The sequence below is a fragment of the Orycteropus afer genome, unplaced genomic scaffold (genome assembly GCF_000298275.1).
Source record: "Orycteropus afer afer isolate SDZICR_OR568_19922 unplaced genomic scaffold, OryAfe1.0 scaffold00002, whole genome shotgun sequence".
NCBI classification, from domain to species: domain Eukaryota; kingdom Metazoa; phylum Chordata; class Mammalia; order Tubulidentata; family Orycteropodidae; genus Orycteropus; species Orycteropus afer.
The window spans coordinates 28,051,898-28,077,235 of NW_006921589.1; the positions used below are offsets into that span (position 1 = coordinate 28,051,898).

Below are 25,338 nucleotides of genomic sequence, written 5' to 3' on the forward strand. Positions count from 1 at the left end.
GGGTTTGAACCGCCAGCCTTCTGGCTAGCAGTCAAGTGCTTTAGCCACTATGCTACCAGAGCTCTAGTCCACTGAAAGTGATCTTAGCAAGGTCAACAAACTCAAGGTCCCTTCTTTGCCCGGATCATAGGACAGAGTTGGTTATTATCTCTTCTTGAAATACTTTTCTTCACTTGCCTCCCAGGACACCACAATCTCGTGGATTTCTCTTTCATGTCTGCCCTCCATTAACTTCCCTTTTACTTACACCTCCTCATCTTCTGGATTCTACTTCTAACAATATTAAGAGAATATAATTTGGCTTGGTGATATCATCTGTTTCATGGCTTAGATACCATCTCTATGCCAATAAATTCTAAACTTAAATATCCAATCCAAACTCTTTTTCTAAACATCAGTTTCAAATAGCCTACTGCCTAACTTACCATGTCTAAAATTGATAAACAAATCTTCCAAAACTCTTTCTATAGTTTTTTTAATTATTATTATTATTCTAAATCTCAGGTATTGGCAATCCATACTTTGTATTGCTAGGACCAAAAAAAATCTTATGATTTTTGCTGAGGATGCTTTCTCTATGCTCTCCCCACAGCACACATTCAATCTGTCAACAAATATAAAAATACATCCCGATTTTGACTACTTCTCACCATCACTTTGGACACAGCTACCGTAATATCATACTACAGTAGTTTTCTGACTGGTCTTCATGTTTCAATTTATGCTCCTTTTCAATCTATTCTCAACACAAACGCCAGAAGAAACTTGTTAAAACATCAGTCAGATAATGGCTCCCTTCTGACCCCCACTGCCCTCTAGTCCATTCTGACTCACAGCAACCCCAAGTATGTCAGAGTAAAACTGGGATTCATAGGGTTCTCGACGGCTTTCACAAGAAATGAAAGGTGTCTATGGCTAGGCTGGAACCACCAACCTTCTGGTTAACATGTTTAACCATATAAGCCACTCAGGAAGCCTGTCGCCTCCGACCAGAACCCTGTAATATTTTCCAAACTCACTTTGGGTACACCTGCAATGGGCTCTGTGTCCACTTGCTCTCAGTTACATTTCTGGAGTCAATTTATGACTATTCTCTCCCTTGTTCTCAGGACTCTATCCAGCTACATTAGCTTCTTCACACCTGCCTCAGTCTTTGTATTTCCGGGTCTCTCTGCCTGAAACAATCCTCCAGCAGATACTCACATGGTTTGTTCCCTCTATTCTTCAGATCTTTACTCAAATGTCTGGATTTCCTGTCCACACTGCTTAAATTGTAACATCTTCCTATTATTCCCTTCCTCTGTATTTTACTTTATAGCACTGTTCATCTCCAAATGATACATATCTTCTTATATATTTTATTTATTATCTCTCCCAAACCCACTAGAATGTAAACTCCAAAGAACAGTGATTTTTGTCTATTTTGTTGATTACTGTATATGCAATGCTTAGATCAGTGAATAGGAGCTCTGGCAGCATAGTACCTAAGGCATTTGACTGCTAACCAGAAAGCTGGCGGTTCAAACCTACCAGCCTCTCCTTGGAAGGAAGATGAGGCAACCTACTTCCATAGAGATACTGCCTTGGAAACCCAAGGAGGGGTTAGTATGAGCTGAATTGACTCTATGGCAGTGAGTTTGGTTTTTTTTTCTTTTTTGGTTAGATCAGTGATTAGGACATAATAGATGTGCAAAATATATTTACTTTTAAAAAAATGAGTGAAATATGACCAGATAGCAAGACCTAACATAGCAAGAAAATAAAAGATACCTGGCATTTTCATGTGTTTTCAGAATAAACATTCAAATAAAATATTTAAAAAGTTAATGGGTATAAATAACCAATACATACTTGTAAGATACAGAAAGTGTATAAAAGCAATAATTACTGCTTTCACTTTTGTTATTTTATTCCTTCATTTTCTATTCAAAATTGGGGGAAATTGAGTCTGCCCACATTATGCTCCAAGAATGAAGATGATGCATATACTCTTTCCTTTTTAGCCAAATTTTCAAAAGGAGAATGTTTATCTGGTCTTTTGAAAAGAGTGAAAATGTTGGCCCAAGGATAGAGGGCAGCGGGAGGGCTGGGCAGGGTTAACGGATTGCTCTCAAGTACTCTCTCATCTCTATGTACCACAAAAATCAGCTTTATCTAATAAGAACTTTCTCAAGGTCCCCTCCAATGAACTGAGAGTGCAGAGGTGAGGAAAACTCCAGGGCAACTGGAGGTAAACCTTGAAGAGCAAGTTAGAAGCTCAAAACTGAAGTCCCCAGGTGTATTTTACAAATTCATGAAAATTTTATATTCTAAACCAGCTTTGTGTGCTTGTTTTAAAAGGATTTTCTTTCAAATTGCCAATAAAATAAAGGCACCAGAAAAAATGTGCCCTGTTTATACATTTTTTGTGGCCGTTTGGAGAAGTCGAGGGAGGTATGTTTCTAAGGAACATACCCCTACCTTATAAATTGTTATTTTGTGTGCCATCAAATTGATTTCAATTCATAATCATTCCATGGGACAGAAGGGAACTGCCCTACTGGGTTTCTTGGCTGTAATCATTATGGAAGCAGATCACAAGGTCTTCCTGCAATCAACCATTCACTTAGCACCAATGTTTAACCATTTGTGCCAACATATTAACATGGTACACAGTGAATATTTTCAATACCCAGATCGCAATTACCTATGCTGACTTGACGGCACATAACAACAACAACAACAACAACTAAGTATTAGGAAGCTCAAATGAGTTATTATGAGTAAAAGAGTTACAGTAATTGGTACCTTGGTAGCCTGCCCTGAGCTCATTGCCTGGTACGTAGTCAACATTTAATGAATATAATTATTATTATTATTTTACCTCTGCCTCACCAAAAATCAGCATTGAAGAAATGGCAGTCCACTTTCAAAGAAGAGGGAACTTCAGCTTACTCTTCTTTCCATAATCAACATTACTATATTCCTCAAAGAGTTCAACAAAAAAATAATGAAAAAGCTGAAGAAAAACTTTTTTCTCTGAGAAAGAATATAAGAGAGCAGTGAAAACAAATTCCCAGGCCAAGGGGTACCCTGAGGTTCAGTCTTTTGAAGACCACAGTGCTTGCTTATAAATAGAATATTAAAACAAGCAAGAGCAATTTTCCCTTTCCTATTCCCTTATTGCCTAATTTTCCTCCCACACTATTTGCATAATGGGTAAAAAGGCATCCATTATGCAAATGAACGACAGGGCTATAAGGTTGCTAAGCCGCAAACCTTGCTCCAGATGAGCAGAAGCTGACACAAAGCCCTCCAAACATCCACGTTCCCCGAGCTCGCTTCACAAAAGACGGAGGGAAATCATGAGGACTACAGGTCATGAATTTCCATGTGTTTTATCTTAGATGGGCACTATAGATGCCTTTCAGAAAATTAGTACAAAATATGGGTATGTCAGCACTGTGATACATAAAATTCACTTTACAACATACACTTTATTTCAGCTGGGAAAAACAATTACTATGTACTTTACTATTTAAAGCATATGCTTTATTTAAAAAAGAGTAAGAGTCCCTTTGCAAAGTAGAATTAGCGTCTGTTCATCTAGTTTGGAGAATTGACCTGTAACAGGTGCTTACGGTCTCAAAATGCTTTGCATATGTTCAACAAGAATAAAAAAGAAGTGTTTTAAGTATCACAATACTAGTAGATTTCCAAAACTTCATGTAGTTACTCACTGCCATCAAGTCATATCCGACTCATAGCGACCCCTCCTTGGGTTTCTGAGGCAGTATCTCTACGGAAGTAAATTGCCCAACCTTCCTTCTGAGGAGTGGCTGGTGGGTTTGAGCTACCACCCTTCTTCTTTCAGTTAGACTGATATAAATATATCTCTAGAAGTATCATGAAAAACTGCCTTGATCTTTTTTTTTGGAATTGTAAATTGACTGAAACCTACGAAGAATGTTTATTTTCTCTTTCTACCCACACCTTCAAAACAAATAAAACAAAAAGAAGTCTGAGAATTACTGGGTGATTGTTCTCATTTGAATTAATCAGCAGGAAAGGATTAAAAAAAAAAAGTTCAAAATATTTTCCTCAAACACCAAGATATATAATTTAGGGAGAAAAGGAGGGTGGTTAAGAACAGAAAGTGACCTTTGTTTCTAAAATGGATTCCTTTATAACCCTTAGCTTTTTCCACATGACTGTGTTCAGGGATTTTGTTTTTTAAATGATCCTCATAGGCTACAGGTGAACCTACAGGTGAATCACTAAATTAACTCCTCCCCTGTGTTACTTTAAGGGATTGAGATTCACCTTCAGTTCAAGGAAAAAAAACACAGCATCTACTTACTTGTGAGCACCATCATTAGCTGCAACAAGCTATGTTAAAAAACAAAGTGATTTAGAGAAAAAAAGAACTAGATTTCTTCTTTAAAAAAAAAAAAAAGTTATCAATAGGATATGTTGTCAGCATGATGATCATTTTCAACCAGGTAAAAGGTATACCACGTACCTGATTTCAGAGCAGAAGGCGTTACTTCTATTTCCCCACCAATCGGTTTAAATGTAGCCAGCTGGGCAGCCACGTCCCTCTCCAAGGCCTCTGGGCCCTGCTGATCCGCCAGGTTTCCACTGGGGCTCTCAATCCTGTGAAGTGGTGCTTGTTCCTCGAACACAGCAATCAGCTGCAAACAAACCCACCAACACCGATTACTTTGTAGGACACGCATATCACACAAACACGGTATCTAATTCACGGTGATCTTTATGTGGTTTTCAAGAAAATGGCCTCTTGAAACTTAAAACATTAATGTTCTATGCCATCACTCTTAACTCTTCGATAGCAGTACATAAACTCTAAAATCACTGTGGCTAGAAAATAATTAATGATTTGTTTGTTTGATTGATTGGCTTGCCTACTTCTGAAATAAGGAACCAATTCTGCCAAACTATCTTAAAGGAATGAAATGGCACCCTCCTCCCTACACTACCTTCTCCAATATGCATAAAGGACTTCAGCATCTATTTTAAGAGTGTTTCTCCAAATGAAGCTGAATATACAAAAGCTGAAAAATAGGCTTACGTGTTATAAAGGGACATTCCTGTCTCAGCTAAAAGACATTATAAAATCCATAATTATATCTGTTCTTCTAGACATAATCATAAAATTACATAAAAGCATTTATGTATATAGTTTGTGTATATATATATATATATATATGTATGTATATAGTGTGTCTTATTTATCTTGTATATATAGATATCCCATATTTCTACATGATTTTTCCTTTTTTTTTTTTTTTTTCCTTTTCCTTCATGATTGACTTTATGTCGACTGGTTTAAATATAATGAATGCTAAGTCCAATGAAAATAAAGATCGGCACTTTCAACCCAATTATTCCTATTGTCATCTTAATTGTATTTCAATTGAGACTTATGATTCTTATCATTAATATAAAAACTTTTAATATTTCATTCTCAGATCATTCTTTTATAGAAATAAAAGCAAATATAACATATTCAAGTAATTGTAAAATCACTGCTGTGTTAAAAAAAAAAAAAAAAAAAAAACAGGGCAGCCCTGTGAAATTTTTGGCCAGCAGACAGTACCACCATAGAGTAACTTAAAATGTTTATTGTCATTTGATGTGTAAAAGTCCAAATATGATAATAAATAAATAAAAGACTAGGGTTACTGGTCAGACGGAGACTGGTGAAACCCCAAGACTATAGCCTCTGGTCACCCCTCAAGTCTGGAACTGAATTTTCTCCCACGGCTTAGCTCTCAGCCAAACAGCAGACAGGCCCAGGAGCTGAACATTTATTCCAGGAGGTGCTCTCTTTAGAACAATCAACCATGGGCGAACAGAAGAGCAGCACTTGCACAGGAAGAAAGCTCGAGAGGCAAGAATGCATAGCAAAGAAGGACACAGGGAAAAGGGAACCTTGGGGAGAAGTGGGAAGAGAGCTGTTACATTGTGGGGACTGCAATTAATATCATAAAACAGAATGTGTATGAACTGCTGTATGGAAAATGAATTTGCTCTGTAAACTTTCACCCAAATCATAATTAAAAAAAAAAAAGAAAAGAAAATGTTAAAACAGAAAAAAAAATGCAAATGTGAATGCAAAAGCAGCTCAGGGATACGACTGTCAAGCCAATAAAGTGCCCTGTGTGCAAATTTGAGATCTGCTAGAAAATCTATAGATAGTCTTCATTCATAAAATAAAACAAACCTACTTATGAATCAAACATTTATTCAGGAAAGGGATTCAAAGCCCCATTCATAAGGGAACTTTATTGGCAATAGTATTAATAACACATATGCAAGTGTAACCAATCAAAACATCATAAATTCCAAGTTCAGTCTTTCAAAAGAAATGAATACAATTAGGGATATGCAAATTGGCTATTCAAAAACAATTTTCATAATTGACTACTCATTTTCAGTATGGAGACTTCTTTAATTGGAAAATCTAACAATACCCTCACCACAGGAAAAAATACTACTCTTGAAATTGAGTACACAACGTTTTCTATTTTTAATTGGTAGTAATGATTTACAATAAGACTTAAATGGATTAATAGTGAAATATTATTCTAATCTAAAAATAATCAGTAGATGTTTATCTTTCTAATCATCTGGCCATAAAGGAAATTTAACACTTTAACTCTTACATGATCCATGGGACACATATTGCCCACCAATATTTTCAGCCTCTCAGGTTTCTTGGGAAGCTGCTATTCTAGTTGTATTATGTACTACCACTTGGTGGGAACCTGTACAACTGTGAATCTGAGCAAATGGGCCTCACCCCATCCATCCTATCACCAGAGTCCACTTGGGATATATATGCCCCATATAATTGTATCAAAATCTATACTACCCCAAGAAAATATTTTTCCCTTGATTTCAGTATGCCTTCCATTACTGAAAAATTCATGGTATCAAGAAAAATTTCAACATCAAAAAAAGTTCAGTCATGAAAGAGTTAAATTCTGAAAAGGAAACAAATCAACTTACCAAATGTGGTAGAAGTTTTATATTCATCACTGTTTCTGTATCATATTATTCCCATGATATTCATATTATCATATAAGATATTCTGGATCATATTAAACATCTCATGTTGTATACTGGCAACATGTATCAGCTATATTTATCTAATATACCAGTCAACTAGGAAAAATGGGTATACTCGTAGTCTGAACAGTTTTATTTAAGAGTAGTATTTTACATTTTGCTCTTTATACATGCTTAACTTTGAATATAACCTGTGTACCTTAAATATTTGGAAAAAGAGAAAAAAATAAATATCACTCAGAAGCATAATACAAAAGCATAAGATTGATAATTCATAAGATAACTCATTGTCTATGACTTTCATGGAAACTTTTTTACTTGTGATGCTTTAATATTTTCTATACTATTATATCAACATAAGTTTATAGCATATATAGTAACAATATATCTATTTATCAAATGGAAGAACAAAGTAGTTTAAATATTCTGTTTCTCAAGATCACAGTCTAAGTGGTAATTGGTACTGGACTATTAATTTCCACTCAGGGCTTCAAACAACACTGCACCCGTTGTCTAAAAAGAAAACTAAAAGAAAAAGAGGCTATATTGTAGAATATTTCTAATGTGTACATGAGGATGTTGTTATCCATCAGAATGTGAATTCCACTCCTTGGACATACCAGCAATATGTGGCTCTTCTTTGTGACAATTGGAGTCGTCCCAAATCTCATCAACTCTTTAATTAGTTTATGACCTAGCTTCTCTCCCAATCCCATGATTGACAGCAATTACATCAGCAAAGAACAGTCTGGATGAATGGATGAAATAAAGCCCCTCTCCTGCAGACACAATAGTTAGACACTTGGCTACTGACCAAAAGGTTGCCTGCTCCAACCCACCCAACACTCCATGGGAGAAAGACTCTGTGCTCTGCTTCTGTAAAGATTACACCCTAGAAAAATAGTGCAATGTCTGTTTTCTCACATGGGCCACTCTAATTCAAAAATCCACTTAACAGCAACCCAACAATGGCAACATCCCTGAAAAGAAAGGGGCCAGCTCCTGTGTCTGTGATACCAAAGTCACTGATCCCATATACATTGGCTGATAGGACACTGTCCATTCCAGCTCCATCTCAATGTATACAAAGCACAGAGGCTAAGACTTCCTTCAACATTGATAATGGATTTAAATCACATGTGGTAGGTCCCTTTCAACCAGATTACTTAATTTATCATATACCTACATTACTAGGTAACAGAAGTTCTGACATACCATGTAACAGAGATACATTAATTAACATAACCAACATATGAGTCCTTCAAAGAAGCATGTGGTATTTTCAAGTGTCCAGTGATTGCAATTGGCCTTATGCCTTTAAACCCATTCAAAATTACCTTTCCTACCATTGGGCAATCTACTTCTGTAGTGATACCAACTTGGAAACCCAAGGAGGGGTCGCTATGAGTTGGATCCGACTTGACAGCACGTAACAACAACAATAACATTGATATAAAATGGACATGAAAAAGGAATTTATTTTTTAAAAATAGTTTAATGTTTTGTAGAATAAATTACTGTGGCATTCTGAAGGTTGATCACTAACAAATTAAGGGCTGCAATAACCTAAATCCTATGCAAAATGCATATGGGCATTATTTGATTTGAATGCCTCTCTCTTCGGCTGTCCTTATCCATCTTCTGGTGCCCCTTCTGTTCTCCTTCTGTGATGCCAGTGTTCCCACGTCATCCTGTGCAGCACTGACATTTTCAAAGCCCCAAGATCCAAAATGATCTGTTCACACAGCTTTTACTTCCAATCAAAATTTCTGTCCCCACAGATCTCTGTCAGCATTTAGACATTTAATCCCCAGACACACACAGGAAGATCAGTCTACAAATAAGCTATTAATACTCCCATTAAAAAAAAAAAAAAAAAAATCTCAGAACCCATTTACCTTTGTAGGTTCCAATCTCATCTTTCACTTTCCGACTAAAGCACAACTTCTTGAAAGAGCTGTCTACACTAGCAGTTCCCCATATCTCACTTCTCTTCCTCTACCAAATCCACTCTAGACAACTTCTCATCACTCTTTGTTGTTGTTGTTGTTTGCCGTTGAGTCGGCCCCAACTCATAGCGACCCCTCCTTGGGTTTCCGAGGCAGTATCACTACGGAAGTAGGATTGCCCAACCTTCCTTCCGAGGAGTGGCTGGTGGGTTTGAACCGCCAGCCTTCTGGCTAGCAGTCAAGTGCTTTAGCCACTATGCTACCAGAGCTCTAGTCCACTGAAAGTGATCTTAGCAAGGTCAACAAACTCAAGGTCCCTTCTTTGCCCGGATCATAGGACAGAGTTGGTTATTATCTCTTCTTGAAATACTTTTCTTCACTTGCCTCCCAGGACACCACAATCTCGTGGATTTCTCTTTCATGTCTGCCCTCCATTAACTTCCCTTTTACTTACACCTCCTCATCTTCTGGATTCTACTTCTAACAATATTAAGAGAATATAATTTGGCTTGGTGATATCATCTGTTTCATGGCTTAGATACCATCTCTATGCCAATAAATTCTAAACTTAAATATCCAATCCAAACTCTTTTTCTAAACATCAGTTTCAAATAGCCTACTGCCTAACTTACCATGTCTAAAATTGATAAACAAATCTTCCAAAACTCTTTCTATAGTTTTTTTAATTATTATTATTATTCTAAATCTCAGGTATTGGCAATCCATACTTTGTATTGCTAGGACCAAAAAAAATCTTATGATTTTTGCTGAGGATGCTTTCTCTATGCTCTCCCCACAGCACACATTCAATCTGTCAACAAATATAAAAATACATCCCGATTTTGACTACTTCTCACCATCACTTTGGACACAGCTACCGTAATATCATACTACAGTAGTTTTCTGACTGGTCTTCATGTTTCAATTTATGCTCCTTTTCAATCTATTCTCAACACAAACGCCAGAAGAAACTTGTTAAAACATCAGTCAGATAATGGCTCCCTTCTGACCCCCACTGCCCTCTAGTCCATTCTGACTCACAGCAACCCCAAGTATGTCAGAGTAAAACTGGGATTCATAGGGTTCTCGACGGCTTTCACAAGAAATGAAAGGTGTCTATGGCTAGGCTGGAACCACCAACCTTCTGGTTAACATGTTTAACCATATAAGCCACTCAGGAAGCCTGTCGCCTCCGACCAGAACCCTGTAATATTTTCCAAACTCACTTTGGGTACACCTGCAATGGGCTCTGTGTCCACTTGCTCTCAGTTACATTTCTGGAGTCAATTTATGACTATTCTCTCCCTTGTTCTCAGGACTCTATCCAGCTACATTAGCTTCTTCACACCTGCCTCAGTCTTTGTATTTCCGGGTCTCTCTGCCTGAAACAATCCTCCAGCAGATACTCACATGGTTTGTTCCCTCTATTCTTCAGATCTTTACTCAAATGTCTGGATTTCCTGTCCACACTGCTTAAATTGTAACATCTTCCTATTATTCCCTTCCTCTGTATTTTACTTTATAGCACTGTTCATCTCCAAATGATACATATCTTCTTATATATTTTATTTATTATCTCTCCCAAACCCACTAGAATGTAAACTCCAAAGAACAGTGATTTTTGTCTATTTTGTTGATTACTGTATATGCAATGCTTAGATCAGTGAATAGGAGCTCTGGCAGCATAGTACCTAAGGCATTTGACTGCTAACCAGAAAGCTGGCGGTTCAAACCTACCAGCCTCTCCTTGGAAGGAAGATGAGGCAACCTACTTCCATAGAGATACTGCCTTGGAAACCCAAGGAGGGGTTAGTATGAGCTGAATTGACTCTATGGCAGTGAGTTTGGTTTTTTTTTCTTTTTTGGTTAGATCAGTGATTAGGACATAATAGATGTGCAAAATATATTTACTTTTAAAAAAATGAGTGAAATATGACCAGATAGCAAGACCTAACATAGCAAGAAAATAAAAGATACCTGGCATTTTCATGTGTTTTCAGAATAAACATTCAAATAAAATATTTAAAAAGTTAATGGGTATAAATAACCAATACATACTTGTAAGATACAGAAAGTGTATAAAAGCAATAATTACTGCTTTCACTTTTGTTATTTTATTCCTTCATTTTCTATTCAAAATTGGGGGAAATTGAGTCTGCCCACATTATGCTCCAAGAATGAAGATGATGCATATACTCTTTCCTTTTTAGCCAAATTTTCAAAAGGAGAATGTTTATCTGGTCTTTTGAAAAGAGTGAAAATGTTGGCCCAAGGATAGAGGGCAGCGGGAGGGCTGGGCAGGGTTAACGGATTGCTCTCAAGTACTCTCTCATCTCTATGTACCACAAAAATCAGCTTTATCTAATAAGAACTTTCTCAAGGTCCCCTCCAATGAACTGAGAGTGCAGAGGTGAGGAAAACTCCAGGGCAACTGGAGGTAAACCTTGAAGAGCAAGTTAGAAGCTCAAAACTGAAGTCCCCAGGTGTATTTTACAAATTCATGAAAATTTTATATTCTAAACCAGCTTTGTGTGCTTGTTTTAAAAGGATTTTCTTTCAAATTGCCAATAAAATAAAGGCACCAGAAAAAATGTGCCCTGTTTATACATTTTTTGTGGCCGTTTGGAGAAGTCGAGGGAGGTATGTTTCTAAGGAACATACCCCTACCTTATAAATTGTTATTTTGTGTGCCATCAAATTGATTTCAATTCATAATCATTCCATGGGACAGAAGGGAACTGCCCTACTGGGTTTCTTGGCTGTAATCATTATGGAAGCAGATCACAAGGTCTTCCTGCAATCAACCATTCACTTAGCACCAATGTTTAACCATTTGTGCCAACATATTAACATGGTACACAGTGAATATTTTCAATACCCAGATCGCAATTACCTATGCTGACTTGACGGCACATAACAACAACAACAAGGGTGTTCTCAATTCAGAGATTAGGTACTACTTCTGATAAGTACTAGTGTCTTCTCCCATCAGGAACATCTGGAAAGAACTTCTGAAATGAGGATTGTCCTAAAAAACAAATCATCCAGAAAACTTGTTTTAAGAATATTTCAAAGCTTTCCTCATTCTCTACCCTGGTCAAAATAATACAAAAGTCAACAACAACTAAAACTGAAAGATCAAAAAAGAAATAAGATAACTTTGGATAACTTACAATATCTCTGACCCTGAATTACAGACATAATCAAAAGAGCTAGCTAGGTATTCTGTGCAACTTCACACCATCAATATCCCTTCGAGGGATCAGATCTGTTTTGATACTTGAACAACAGGGCTACTACAATCAATATTACTAGTAATAGTGTATGTATGAGTGTAAGTGTGTGCGCACACATACACACAGAGGGGTGAATGGGGTGCAGGTGGAATACTGCTTTCCTTGATAACATCCCTAACATGCTTCAGTGCTTGGCACAGCACTGGGACACAAAGGCAGGTTAAATGTTCACTCTCTTTCCTACCATAGCTAATGTTCCCTGGTTTCCAAACTGAGTCCCACTTGACTTGTTTATCTCTATTCTGCTTTTACTTTGTTGCTTCCCTTTAATCTTTCCATCACAGGGTTGACAGAGGAACAGAGAAAGTAGCAAGGTCAAACACATCAAATAGGTAATTTTTGTTTTTCTTTTACTCTTGCTCTTCATCACACAAGTACACAGAACCCTTCGACATGAAGCGCTGCTATTCCACCTGGCAATACAGGTTTGTGTTGTGTGTTCTGCTTCTACCACAACTAGAAGCAACACAACAATGCCTTTGGCTTCTACACTGACAAGTGAATGTTTTTAGCAATAAATGCCACAGGGTGCATTTACTGCATAATCCTTCAATATGCATGACACAGGCTACTTCCATTTCAAACTAGAGCATTCTGTCACCTTTATAGCCGGAGTTTTTATAATCTGGTGCTCTTATTTTTAACGTGAATAAGGAATAAAAAGAATAATCCTAATACCCAGAGACACAAATAAACTGTACTTTTATCAAAGTATCACTCTGGATTCATAATTACACTGAGAAATATGAGGCTCTATTTTAATTACACATCAAGTGAAGTAATGTACTACTAAGAAAGTCTTATTTGCCATGTTGAGTTCTTCGAGGTAAACTGTTAACAATGCATTACTATTTTTCACTGTTTCATGCATATTCTATGTTACCAACAACTATGAAGCAAAATTAAAAGGAAAAAATAAACACAGTATCTTATAAAATAAAATTGGAATCATTTGTCTCAAATCTTAATAAACACAATTAAATCTAACTAGGACTGTGAAATTACAACAATTTCACAAGTACAGGAAAACACATTATCACCTTCCGAAGAGAGTGAAACACTGCAGAATTTCATTTAAATGTATGCATCTGCTTAGAACTAAATAACAATTGGTGTTGTAAGCTAATTTTATGCTACTTTAAACAAAGGTTTCAACATAGGTTCTCTCCCTTCATTTGATTTTTGACAGCTAGCTGGAGTGTTTAATCCAGATTTAAAAAATTAGCAGACTCATATTAGCATCTTCATCAAGCCCAAGCATTAGATCTAGCATCTTCATAGCAAGTAGCTAACAGCTCCGATCCTCAGAAAGTTCAATTGACATTCAGTAAATGAGATAAAACCAATTTCCATTTCCTCCTCAAACTGAAAATCCATAATAGGGACCTTTCTAAACCTTACAGCTTTAAGCTTCTCTATAAAGAAAATAGCATGACTTACTCAACTCTACTAAGAACTCTATTTATCTCTTTCATTTTTAAAGAGACAGCTGCCAAAATGGCCTTGTTATAACAACAAAAACAACAACAACAAAAATACACCTATTGGAGAAAATCACCCACATTTCAGTCAAAAATACATTTACCTCCTTTAATTATTTGGTGAGTTCCTAAGAAACCAAGTATGTATTAAACACATTTTATATTGAATCATATTTTCCCTCTGATTTAAATTAAAGTTTCAGAGATTTAGGTGTTACCACCTGACATCTTCGAGAGAATCTGGAGTTTGTTTTTGGTACATTCTTTGCTTTCCTTGGTAACAAAAGTTCAGCATTTATTAAGCAACAGTCACAGCTCACCCCTAGTGTACACATGGAAAGCCTGGGGAGCCCTTCCCTTGGTGTCCTTCACCACCCATAGCTGTGGTGGGGCACAGGGGCTCACGGGGGTCAGGTGGCAGTCAGAGAGCCTTCTTCTAGGGGGGCCTGAGGGGCAGCAATGGAAAAGCCAACAAGTGCTGAAGCAGAAGGAACCGGAGCATTGTCAGGGTAACACAAATGCCTGAAACGTTAAGAACTCAACCTACCTTCCCCGTCAGTCACTGCCCCCCTGCCCCTGAACTGTGCACAGTAAAAGTAACAGACATACAAGAGAGTGTAAGATGAGACATTTGAGTTAAATTGCTTGGAAAACTCTTAAAGATGATCCCAATACACTGGGTAGCTTTGTCTGCCATTTATACAGCATGGCACTGATAACTCCTCAGTTCTCATTCATTCTACGGGGCAGGGAAGGCCAGGAGAGGGTGCACATTATTGGCAGCAAACACATAATGTAATTTGGGATGTGTTAAAATGCACCGGCACATGGCACAAACATAAATGACTTCTTCAATTTATAAATTACACACATTTAATATTCATCTTAAAAAGAGTATTTTATTTGAAGCATCTATATCCAATATTGGGAGCTCTGGTAGCATAGTGGCTAAGACACTTGCCTGCTAACCAGACGGCTGGCAGTTCAAACCCACCAGCCACTCCTCGGAAGGAAGGTTGGGCAATCCTACTTCTGTAGTGATACTGCCTTGGAAACCCAAGGAGGGTTCACTATGAGTCGGGTTTGACTCGACGGCACATAACAACAACAACAACAATATCCAATATTAGATGACATACAGTAGCATAAGGGAAGATATTTTGCAAATCATAAAGCACTACCTACATTTATAAGGAGAAGTGTTGGTGCAATGATTTGGTGCTCAGCTGTTCACTGAGAAGCTGGTGGTTAACCCTCCGAGGAGAAAGAAGAGAGCTGACAATCTGCTCTTGTAAAAACCACTGGCGAGAAAACCCTACAGAGTAATTCTGTTCTGGCACATGGTTCACCATAAGCCTAAATCAACTTGATGGCACCTAACGCACCACCACCCACATTTATAATCCTTATAACATTTATACTCAGTTTTATTTAACTGGCTCAGTTCTAATTTTCCTACTTCTCAATTTCTATTCTCTAATGAAACCAATGCTCCCAGTGCCTCAGAAACATCCTGCTCTGTACTCTCTTAGCCAAGCCCCAGTGCTGCCACTCTCTTCCAGGGGGTATGTCAATAGATTCTTGAAGGTAACAGCTTACTGGGATGTAAGAGTGATTTCTAGCTACAGGGATTCTTCCCATCACAACTAAACGTGGCTCTGCCTCCAGCCAGATCCTCCTGACTCTGGGAGAACATGCTAGGGCTTCAGTTGTCTTCCAGGTTCCAGTCTGCCTCCTATATTTACCTACAGCACCACTGCCAAGTAGTCTTTCCAAAATACAGCTCTGATCAGGGCCTTGATCCACCTTACAGTTCATTATATTCTCATAACTTTCAAAAAAAGTTGAGCAAGTCTCTCACACCAGGCTCTTTAGTAGACTCTCCAGTGAACTGTGTCTTTACCAGTCACATGGCAAAAGGATCTCTGGTTTAAATGCCTCTATCCACAAATAAACTATAAGCTACCTGAAACCAAGGGTCACACATACAAATGTACTGATGTACACACTCACACACACATATTTAACAAATACTTATATAGCCCTTAGTATGTGCCAGGCACTGTTCTAAGTGCTTAGAAATATATTACTTCATACTCACAAGAAACCCTATGAGATAAATACTGTTATCTCCATTTTGTAGATGAGAGAACTGATGTATAACTGACTTTCTATTTAAGGTATAGTGCTTAGAGGAGCTCTGGTGGCACTGTGACTAAAGCATTGGGCTGCTAACCAAAAGGTCAGCAGTTCAAACCCACTAGCTGCTCTGCAGGAGAATGATGAGGCAGGCTGTTTCTGTAAAGATTCACAGCCTTAGAAACTCTATGGTGCAGTTCTAGTCTGTCCCATAGGGTTGCAATGAGTTGGAATTGACTCGATGGCAGTAGGCTAGTACAGTGCTTGGCACACAGAAGTTGGTGGTGTTATTGTTATGTGCCGTTGAGTCGGCCCCGACTCATAGCGACCCCTCCTTGGGTTTCTGAGGCAGTATCACTACGGAAGTAGATTGCCCCATCTTCCTTCCGAGGAGTGGCTGGTGGGTTTGAACTGCCAGTCTTCTGGTTAGCAGTCAAGTGCCTTAGGCACTACACTACCAGAGCTTCCTGGCACACAGAAGAGGGTCAGGTAAATGAGCAATCTAAGCTTTCAGCTACACCCAAAAGGGAGAAGAACACCTGTTACATGATGTGTATACTTTAATATGGACATCATCTCCTTGTGCCCTGACTTTCCACCCAATTAGAAATAAAAGTCACCTCTATTACCATGTATGCTCCTAGATACAGCAAAATTGCTTCTGCTCCATCCTTGAGGTTCAATCCAAAATGAATCATACAAGTTCTCATCTAATGTTTACTTAGTCAATTATGATTCCAACTCTGTTTCCTAGTGGACTATATCTATGTATTTTATTTTCTTACAGAAGAGCTCTTTTGAAGTTGAAAACTAATTTGTGCCTCAACATGCCTAGTTTTGAAACAACCACAGTATACACTGCTCTCCAATGCATCTGACTGTTAGAAGAACCCTGCTTATTTGTACTAATGACTGCAATCCAGGGCGTATTGCTTAATTTTGTGGATTAATGAGTGAGCAATCAAATGTGATTTTAAGTCATGAATATAACAAACATACTATTCATTTATTTTGACAAGTATTTTAATTTATGAGACTTGGCTACAAATAGAGCAGCTTATTTTAAAAAAAAAAAAAAAAAAAAATTTCTGCTTTTAAGATAACCCAACAGCTCTCAGATAATAAACCTCTACAAAGAATGATGACAAAGCCACTACCTTCTAAATACAGATAAAGAACTGATGGAAAAAACAATGAGATCTTACTGTATCATTAAAACTTTCAAAGAGAGAATGCCTTTTGCATGAACTTGCACTGTATGCAATATCCATAGGGGCTGCAAACCACACAGAACACTAACTTATATAGGTCAGTGCTGGCCTGAGGCAGGTGCAATGGGCATACCTGTCCCCTGGCCTGGCAGCCTAAAACAGAAGTTACAGCAGCTTCACTTTGTCCCTGAGGTTGCCCCCTATTCCAGGCCATGTATCCCCCAAGACCGAGTAAAGCAGTGTGTGGACTACAAATATGGGGAAGGTCACAACTCCTTGAAAATTAGATGGTGATTAATTGGTACTACATTTTATCAGACTGGTTAGGGATCAGACTCTTTAGCATGGACACATACAGCAAATTGGCCTGAGTGCTGGCTGACTGACCTCATGACAGGTCCATTGATGTCCTACCTTCTCCAGCATTTCATGACAGCTGAGCAACTGGTGGAGACTCTGGAAAGGTCAGCGTGCAGCCTGATTGATGGATGAGGAAGCACTTCTCTTAAATATTCCATTTAGATCAGCTCTTCCTTGTCCTGGGTGACAAGGCTTCGAAGCCGTTATTTAAAAAAATTAACGCTGCAACTGCAGGTGGGTTTAGCTGCTGAACTCCCTCTATCTGAGTGGTAGAGCTAACCTTTTCCTTTAGCTTCTAATTGCTCTACACAGTCTTAACTAGTGATAATGTGGCTAACCCTGCTGGGATGGGTGTTGACTTTGGAAGCGTCTAAATGTCAAGATTTGTAATTATGATTGTGGGTGTATTAAACTCACATGGAATGATGCCTCATTAATTGGGGCCAGAAGACAAGCAGCCTGGAGTCCTTGCTCCTTCCACACAGTCACAACTAGTGTGTTACCTTTTCTAGGAGTACAGGTAGCCCCCGACTTACAATGTATTCCAGTAACGACAAACAGCACTTAGGTTCACCTGTTGTTGCTGTCGTACATCATACAGTATGTCATATGTACTACATACAAGGCTGCAGCATGTAATTTGCTAACGTTATCCTTCTCAGATGTTCACTCACAGATGTTCAAAGATTGGATTTTTAAGGAAATTTATAATAAAAGGCAATATTAAAGAGAACCAAAAAAGATGGAGAGGTATTGGACTTATGTCAGAACCAACCTGTGACAGAGTTATCGGAGCGGAACCTCACCATAATGTGCAGACTACCTGCAGCTGCATCTTGGATGTACCTCTAATGGCAGGAAGTTGAGCTAGGCTTTGCCTTTTTTGCTGAATAACTAGAAACTATCTTGGATGTATTGCTAATGGCAGGAAGTTGGGCTAGGCTTTGCCTTTTTTGATAAATATACTTCATATTTTTAAAATATACCTGAAAATTCGTAGTGCCTAAAGCATTTTACTGCTAACCAGAAGGCTGGCAGTTCAAACCTACCAGCCTCAGAAGGAAGATAGGGCAATCTACTTCTATAGTGATGCCTCGGAAACCCAAGGAGGGGTTGCCATGAGTCAGAGCCAACCTGATGGCAGTGGGTTTGTGTGTGTGTGTGCGTGCATGCATGCATGCAAAACACCTAAAATGTATTCTATAGGCATGTTGTTGCTCTGTGCAGTCAAGTTGGACCTGACTCGTAGCGACCCCTCCTTAGGTTTCTGAGGCAGTATCACTACAGAAGTAGATTGCCTAACCCTCCTTCCAAGGAGGGCTGGTGGGTTTGAACTGCCAGCCTTCTGGTTAGCAGTCAAGTGCCTTAGGCACTATGTTACCAGAGCTCCTGCTATAGGCATAGGTACTATGATGTATTTCTGAATTAAAAATTCAATCTCATTCAATATATGGCAAAAAATAGAATACAAGTTTTAAATGTAGGACTTGAAAATCCAGGTTTCTGTAACCATCAGTAATGCTGCATTTCTAAAACGAGTCCTTTGATACTCTGAAACTCAGTTACCTGTTTTGCACCTTGGTACTATATAGGCTTTTTATATTTTCCATTCAAAAATAAAGCATGGGTGCAAGATATGTGGAGATCCCAAATACCCCCAAATTCCTCCTCAAACTGCATGTGAACCACGTATTTACATGTTACAGAGGCCGAGATACAAATAGAAAGAAATAAAGTAAGTGAACAAATAAAGCTTCAATAAGCATGTCCATGTCCATGTATGATTGGGAAAACACAGAGCAGGCAGGAAAATATCCATAATCTACTAAAATCCCGGACAAAAACACTATTAAATCATTGGTGCTTTTCTTCCACTCTTCTGATGTATGTCTATATATTTATTTATATGTATGTATATAGGTATGCATATGTTTATAGATATATAAAACATTACTCCATACTACATATATGTGCATGTATGTTTATACATACACACACATTTTGTATTTGGAGGAACCCTAGTGGTACATATATGTGTATATGTGCATAGATGTGTGTGTGTGTGTATATATATATACACACACACACACACACATCTATACACACACACATTTTGTATTTGAAGGAACCCGAATGGTATGGTGGTTAAGCACCCAGCTACTAACTGAAAACTCAGTGATTTGAACCCACCAGCCATTTCATGAAAGAAAGGTGTGGCAGTCAGCTTCTGTAAACATTTACAGCCTTGAAAACCCTATGGGGCAGTTCTACTCTGTCCTGTAGTATCATTAGAAGTCAGAATCAACTCAATGGCAAGAGATTTGGATTTTTCAGTTGTGTGTGTTTTGAGTGTATACCTCCACATACATATACACACAACTGTGTGTGTAAATATATGCATAGGGGTGTGTGTGTGTATGTGTATACATGTACATATATATGTATATAGGTATGCATACATGTTTACAGATATATAAAACATTACTACATATTATATATAACATTACTACATAGCTCTGGTGGCATAGTGCTTAAAGCATTTGACTGCTAACCAGAAGGCTGGTGGTTCAAACCCACCAGCCACTTCTTGGAAGGAAGATTGAGCAATCTACTTCTATAAAAATTTACCACCTTGGACTCCCAGTGGGGGTCACTATGAGTTGGAATAGACTCAATGGAAGTTGGTTTGGTCATGTGTGTGTGTGTGTGTGTGTGTGTGTATATAACCTGTCAAAATGCAATTATTTGATCATTAAACTTATTCAAAATAAGTTTATGAACAATTTCTATTTCTTCAGTGTATTATTCATTCATACTTTGTCCTTCTATTCCATCATGCTTCTAGTGTTTCTTGTCAACATGTGTAAGTAATTTTATGTTAAATATATTAAATATGTGGGCTTGTTTTGTAAATGTATTTTCTGCCAGTTTACCTTTCAATTTTGTTTGTGATGTAAAAATGTTCATTACATGGTATTCCATTCACTTAAAACCCTCTATTAAATCTTCAAAGATCCCTTGTAAATAGGCACTCACCTGGAACCAGTAACATTTATGATGGGCAAGTGGTAAAATAATGTTGCTTTCCTTTAATTTACTACTTTGATATTCCCTTAAGAGACAGCAGGTGGGAAATGTTTTGGTCGATTGGCCTTTGGATTTAAAATCATATATTATAAACAGGTACAGATGGATTAAAAGCCATTATGACAAAAAATTTCACAAAGAAAATCCTAATTTCAGCTGATTGCCTAATCCTAGTGTCTTATCATTTTCTGCAAAATGCAATTGTTGAAATACCATAAAAATCAATCCATTATTAAAATGGGGGAAAGTTTGTCCAAAAACTTCATTCATTCAAATAAATAAATAAATACACTGTGTTTTTTTTCAAGTTATGTTTTTGAAGACTCTATGATCCTCTCAGTTTTGTCTTATCTTGGTCTCCAAAACCAGGCTCTTGTAAACTTTCCACGTGTCCTACTCTCCACACATCAATCATCTTTCTTCCTTTCCTGTGAACTGTCTACCTGTCCATCAAATTGCCAAGGATTATAAAACCAGAAAAGATCAGACTATTGATGTAATAGGTAAAAATAAATAAATAAGTAAAGTGGGTACGACCGTAACTGTTACCCAAGTCCTCTTCTCATTGTTTAACAACAGTAGTTGCCATGGTCCACTTATGTATTACAGTAATGACTCTGGGGTCTCTCACCACATTTCTTTCTTACCAAAATGCCTTTGGTTATATTGTTTTTTTCCAATTTGACCCACCAACTAATCCCACATTCACGTACATTTCAAACTTAATGTTATTTATTTCACCTAAAACATGTAGATAACATATAGGGATAACTCCAACAGAACTAGGGAACATGAAGTCTCTTGGGAATGCATAAAACATGAAATTTAATGTATTTCATTAAAAAAAATACATAACGTCTGATTTAAAATACACAAAGTCAACTGAATAGAGTAGACAAGAGCAATAATGAACTGACTGTATAAAGAGGTGTGTCAATGATGTCTAGAGATAGCTTAATATGTGTGAGTTGAATGAATAAATTTATCCTGCAATTGTCCAATAAGAAATACACAAAGTCAATTTCAAAACACTCAGTATCTCCCAGCCCAGAGCAATACAAGCATAGTTCATTTTAATGTGCTTTTCACAAATTGAAAGTTTGTGGTAACCCTGCGGTGAGCAAGTCTATTGGTACTGTTTTTTTTTTTTCCAACACCATGTGTTCACTTCATGTCTCTGTATCACATTTTGGTAATTCTCAAAATATTTCAAGCTTTTTCATAATGCTTTTGCACTTAACAGTGTAGTGTAAACATAACTTTAATCTCCACTGGGAAACCAAAAAATTCGTGTGACTCACTTTATTGTGGTGTCTGGAACTGAATCCACAATATCTCCAAGGTATGCCTGCATTTGGCTGAGCATTTAATAGGATGGACTTGATTTATAAAATTCAGACAACTGAAAAAGGTAAACATTTTCTTCAACAAAATATATACAACATATTTATTAAATTAAAAGCCAGTAATATTAATAGTAGGTATGGGAAGTAATAAGCAGAGCACACACACACACACACACACACAACACAGATACAGGTGGGAAAAAGGAAGACTACACTAATTAGAGTGTCCCATATTTTATACCTAGAATTTCACCAATGGAGTAGTAATATTAAAATTAAGAGAAATAATTCCAAATCCCACAGAAATACAGCATAGTCTGTTGATAAGATAAAGTTATAAACTCAAAACTGGCTTTCATCTTTGGATTAAATGGCAGCCAATATACTTGTCATTCTGTAGTATCCTTTCATCCAAGCTTCATGACTGGAAATGCTGTGTAGTATTTTCTCAAAAAGTATCCTAGAAAGCTGGGATGGTTAATCAACTTTAGTTTTAAAAGTCTCCATTTCTATCATTTTTTTTAATAGAAGAAAAGACTTGGAAATGTTCCTGTGAGACATGGAAAAGTACCAAGATCTGTCAAGAATAAACTTGTTTTCTTCCGCAAGCCCTTTAAGTCAATGAAAATGGCTTCAAATAATGAATCACTGAAAGAAAAAGCCCTATTTCTATTGGGCTAAAATTAATAATTTCTATGAATCAAGAGGGTAAATGGAAAGTGGATGCAGGCAACCAATGCAGAATGTATAATACTGCCTTAGGAAACCCGTCACAGAAATACTGGGCACTGGAGGAGAGCCTGGTAAGACAACAGCATCTTTTCTTTCTCTTTTTAATATCATGCTCAGCCTCTGTGCACTCGGGGAGAAATGGTTTTAAATGTGTTCATCACTGGGAACTTTTTGGCTAAGGTGAGCCCTTTTATCTAGACAAATCCTAGAGAAAATCTCAAGTAGATACACAGTGGAACATGCAAATTATTCTTAACTAGTGAAGCTGAACTTAATAAATGGGAGTCAAATATGATATATCGCTAATAGTTCTGCTTCTCAGGTAATGGGGAAATTATCATTTATTTATAGCTACCAAATACTATATTCTCACTAATTTAATAAACAGGCACCATTTTCCCTACTCTGAAAATTTATGTTGGTGTTTGGATAGGTCCGGCTGCCTTTTTAAATCTAGTGGTCTGTGACCATAGAGGGCTTTAGCTAAAGGGAAAATGTCTCCATAAATCCTCAGAGGCTGCCTTGCTTTAAATTATAGTTTGAAGGCTTCAGGACTATATGAAAAGACTTTGAACAAGAGAAATCAACACATGCCAACACGTATGTATTGAAAGTCATTCTATTTTACAACAGGTAATATTCTTCAGTTCTTAGAAAGCATGCGCACATATAATAGGGTAGAGATCTAGGAGCACCCATAGAGACCTGCTACCAAATGACATTGCATCATGAAGGGCAATGGTATAAACAGTAACATTTTATATCAAAATATGATTGTGCTATCTCTGCTCTTGATATTTCACAAAACAGACCTATTAACTCTAATGACACTAGAAAGCAAATTATATTCTGTTACTTTTGATTCCAAGGACAACGTGCCACATTTATATTCATGTTGCTGTTGTCAGCTGCCATCATGTTAGCCCCTACCCATGGCAACCTCACACACAAAGGAAAAAAATGCTGTCCAGTCCTGTGCCACCCCATGATCATCTGTGGATGGGGCCATTGTGGTCCATAAGGTTTTCAATGGCTGGTTATGTTAGAGCTCTGTACATTGGAAATGGTGTTATTCTATAACCTCTTAAGCTTACTTGGTAGGTAAAATGGATGAAAAGAATCTTAACATTATACAACTGTCATCTATTCTAATAAAATAACAACAGTCTGAAAAAATTAAATGAATTTTCTAAAGTTATTTAGCTAGTTAATAGATGAACAAGGAAGAAAAATTAGCTAAAGAATTACAGCTTTTGCATTCGATTCCAAGATGGCAGATTAGGCAGAAAGACAGCACAGACCCTCTTCAACAAAGAAAAGGGGAAACAATTAACACATACACAGAAGATAATACTGGACCCCTGAGCCTTGAAGGGAAAGATATAGAAGTAGACTAAACCCCAGCTAGCAGAAGAATTTGCATGAAAATACCAGAAAAGGAGACATACGGAGCTGCAGTCTGGCAGCAATCCTGAGTGATAGTGACAGCACAGCACAGACAGCTTGGAGAGTGCCGAGTGGTGGTAGGACCTAAGAATTAACTTAAAAATCAGCCCGGCTAGCCAGAGACTGCACGGAGGACTGCTCTGGTGGCTGTGGAATAAAAAGGGAAGCAGCAGTGAAGAGGAAGATGGGCTGAGCTGTGGACTTTTGCCAGTCCAGAGGGCGCCACCATTTTGAATGTTTATAAGCAGTTTGACCATTTTGGATATTTAAAGAGATAGCGTTCTACCAGATTCCAGGGGCTTAAGAACAGGTTCTGCTTGCCAGTAACCCCAAGGACACTCCAGACCTGAAAGACTGAAAAGGTGTGACATTCCTCTTGTTACTCTTATACCCCACACCCGCTCAGTGAACAGATGTGCAGCTGTCCCCCACTCCTACCCACCTTCTGGGCCCACAGGAACTCCATCCCAGTCTGTGTGCTCAGATGGAGCCTAGGTGCCCCGCACTGTTCTCCACCGATTTTTTTTTCTTTTTCTCTTTCTTTTTTCTGGTGTTTAGTGTACTTGTATTTGTCTGTTTTAAAACTACTATAATTATTAATACTTCTGTCCTTTTAACTATTATTCTTTATTCTTGCCCTCTCAGATCCTACTGTGCAGCTTTTTTTTTTTTTTTTTCTTTTCCCTATTCCTGGTTATTTTATTTTATGTAAATTCATTTTTTTTCTCATGGTTAACCCCATTCCTTGTTTTCTTTTTGCATTTTCCTCTTTTTTTCCTTCATTATTCTCCTTCTCTACCTTTTTTATCTTAGTGCCATATCACCAGATATTGCAGGTTTTCCAGTTTGTTTCTTCTTCTTTTTTCCTTTTTTTCTTTTTTTGGTTATTATTCCTGTGTGATTACATGGTGTATTTTTTGTCCATGAGCTTTTAGTTTTTTGATGGTTATTCAATAGTAATTTTTGTCTAACTGAGTGGGAGACAGCAACAGTCCCCATAAGATACAACTACACCCACACCTCCTGCAACATCACTTAGTGAGCAAGAGCCAGCACCTCCTTCTCCAGCAATGGACCAACGATAAAAAACGACCAAGAAGAGCATGAATCATCCTTGGCTGCTCTTCACAAACAGTTAACAGAGATCTAAATACAACACCACAATGTCTTGGAGACAACAGACCATCACAGTCCACACAAAGAAGCAAGATAAAGTG

The 25,338-nt window shown here is 37.6% G+C and overlaps 1 protein-coding gene across 1 annotated transcript in view; it reads right to left on the reverse strand.

Moving 5' to 3' along the window:
• Positions 1-25,338, reverse strand: part of PARD3B (par-3 family cell polarity regulator beta) — a 1,522,095-nt gene that overhangs the window by 906,506 nt on the left and 590,251 nt on the right. The window contains exon 3 of the mRNA XM_042783151.1: positions 4,502-4,673. Within this exon, the coding sequence (XP_042639085.1) occupies positions 4,502-4,673 (172 nt within the window). The remainder of the gene's footprint in view (positions 1-4,501; positions 4,674-25,338) is intronic.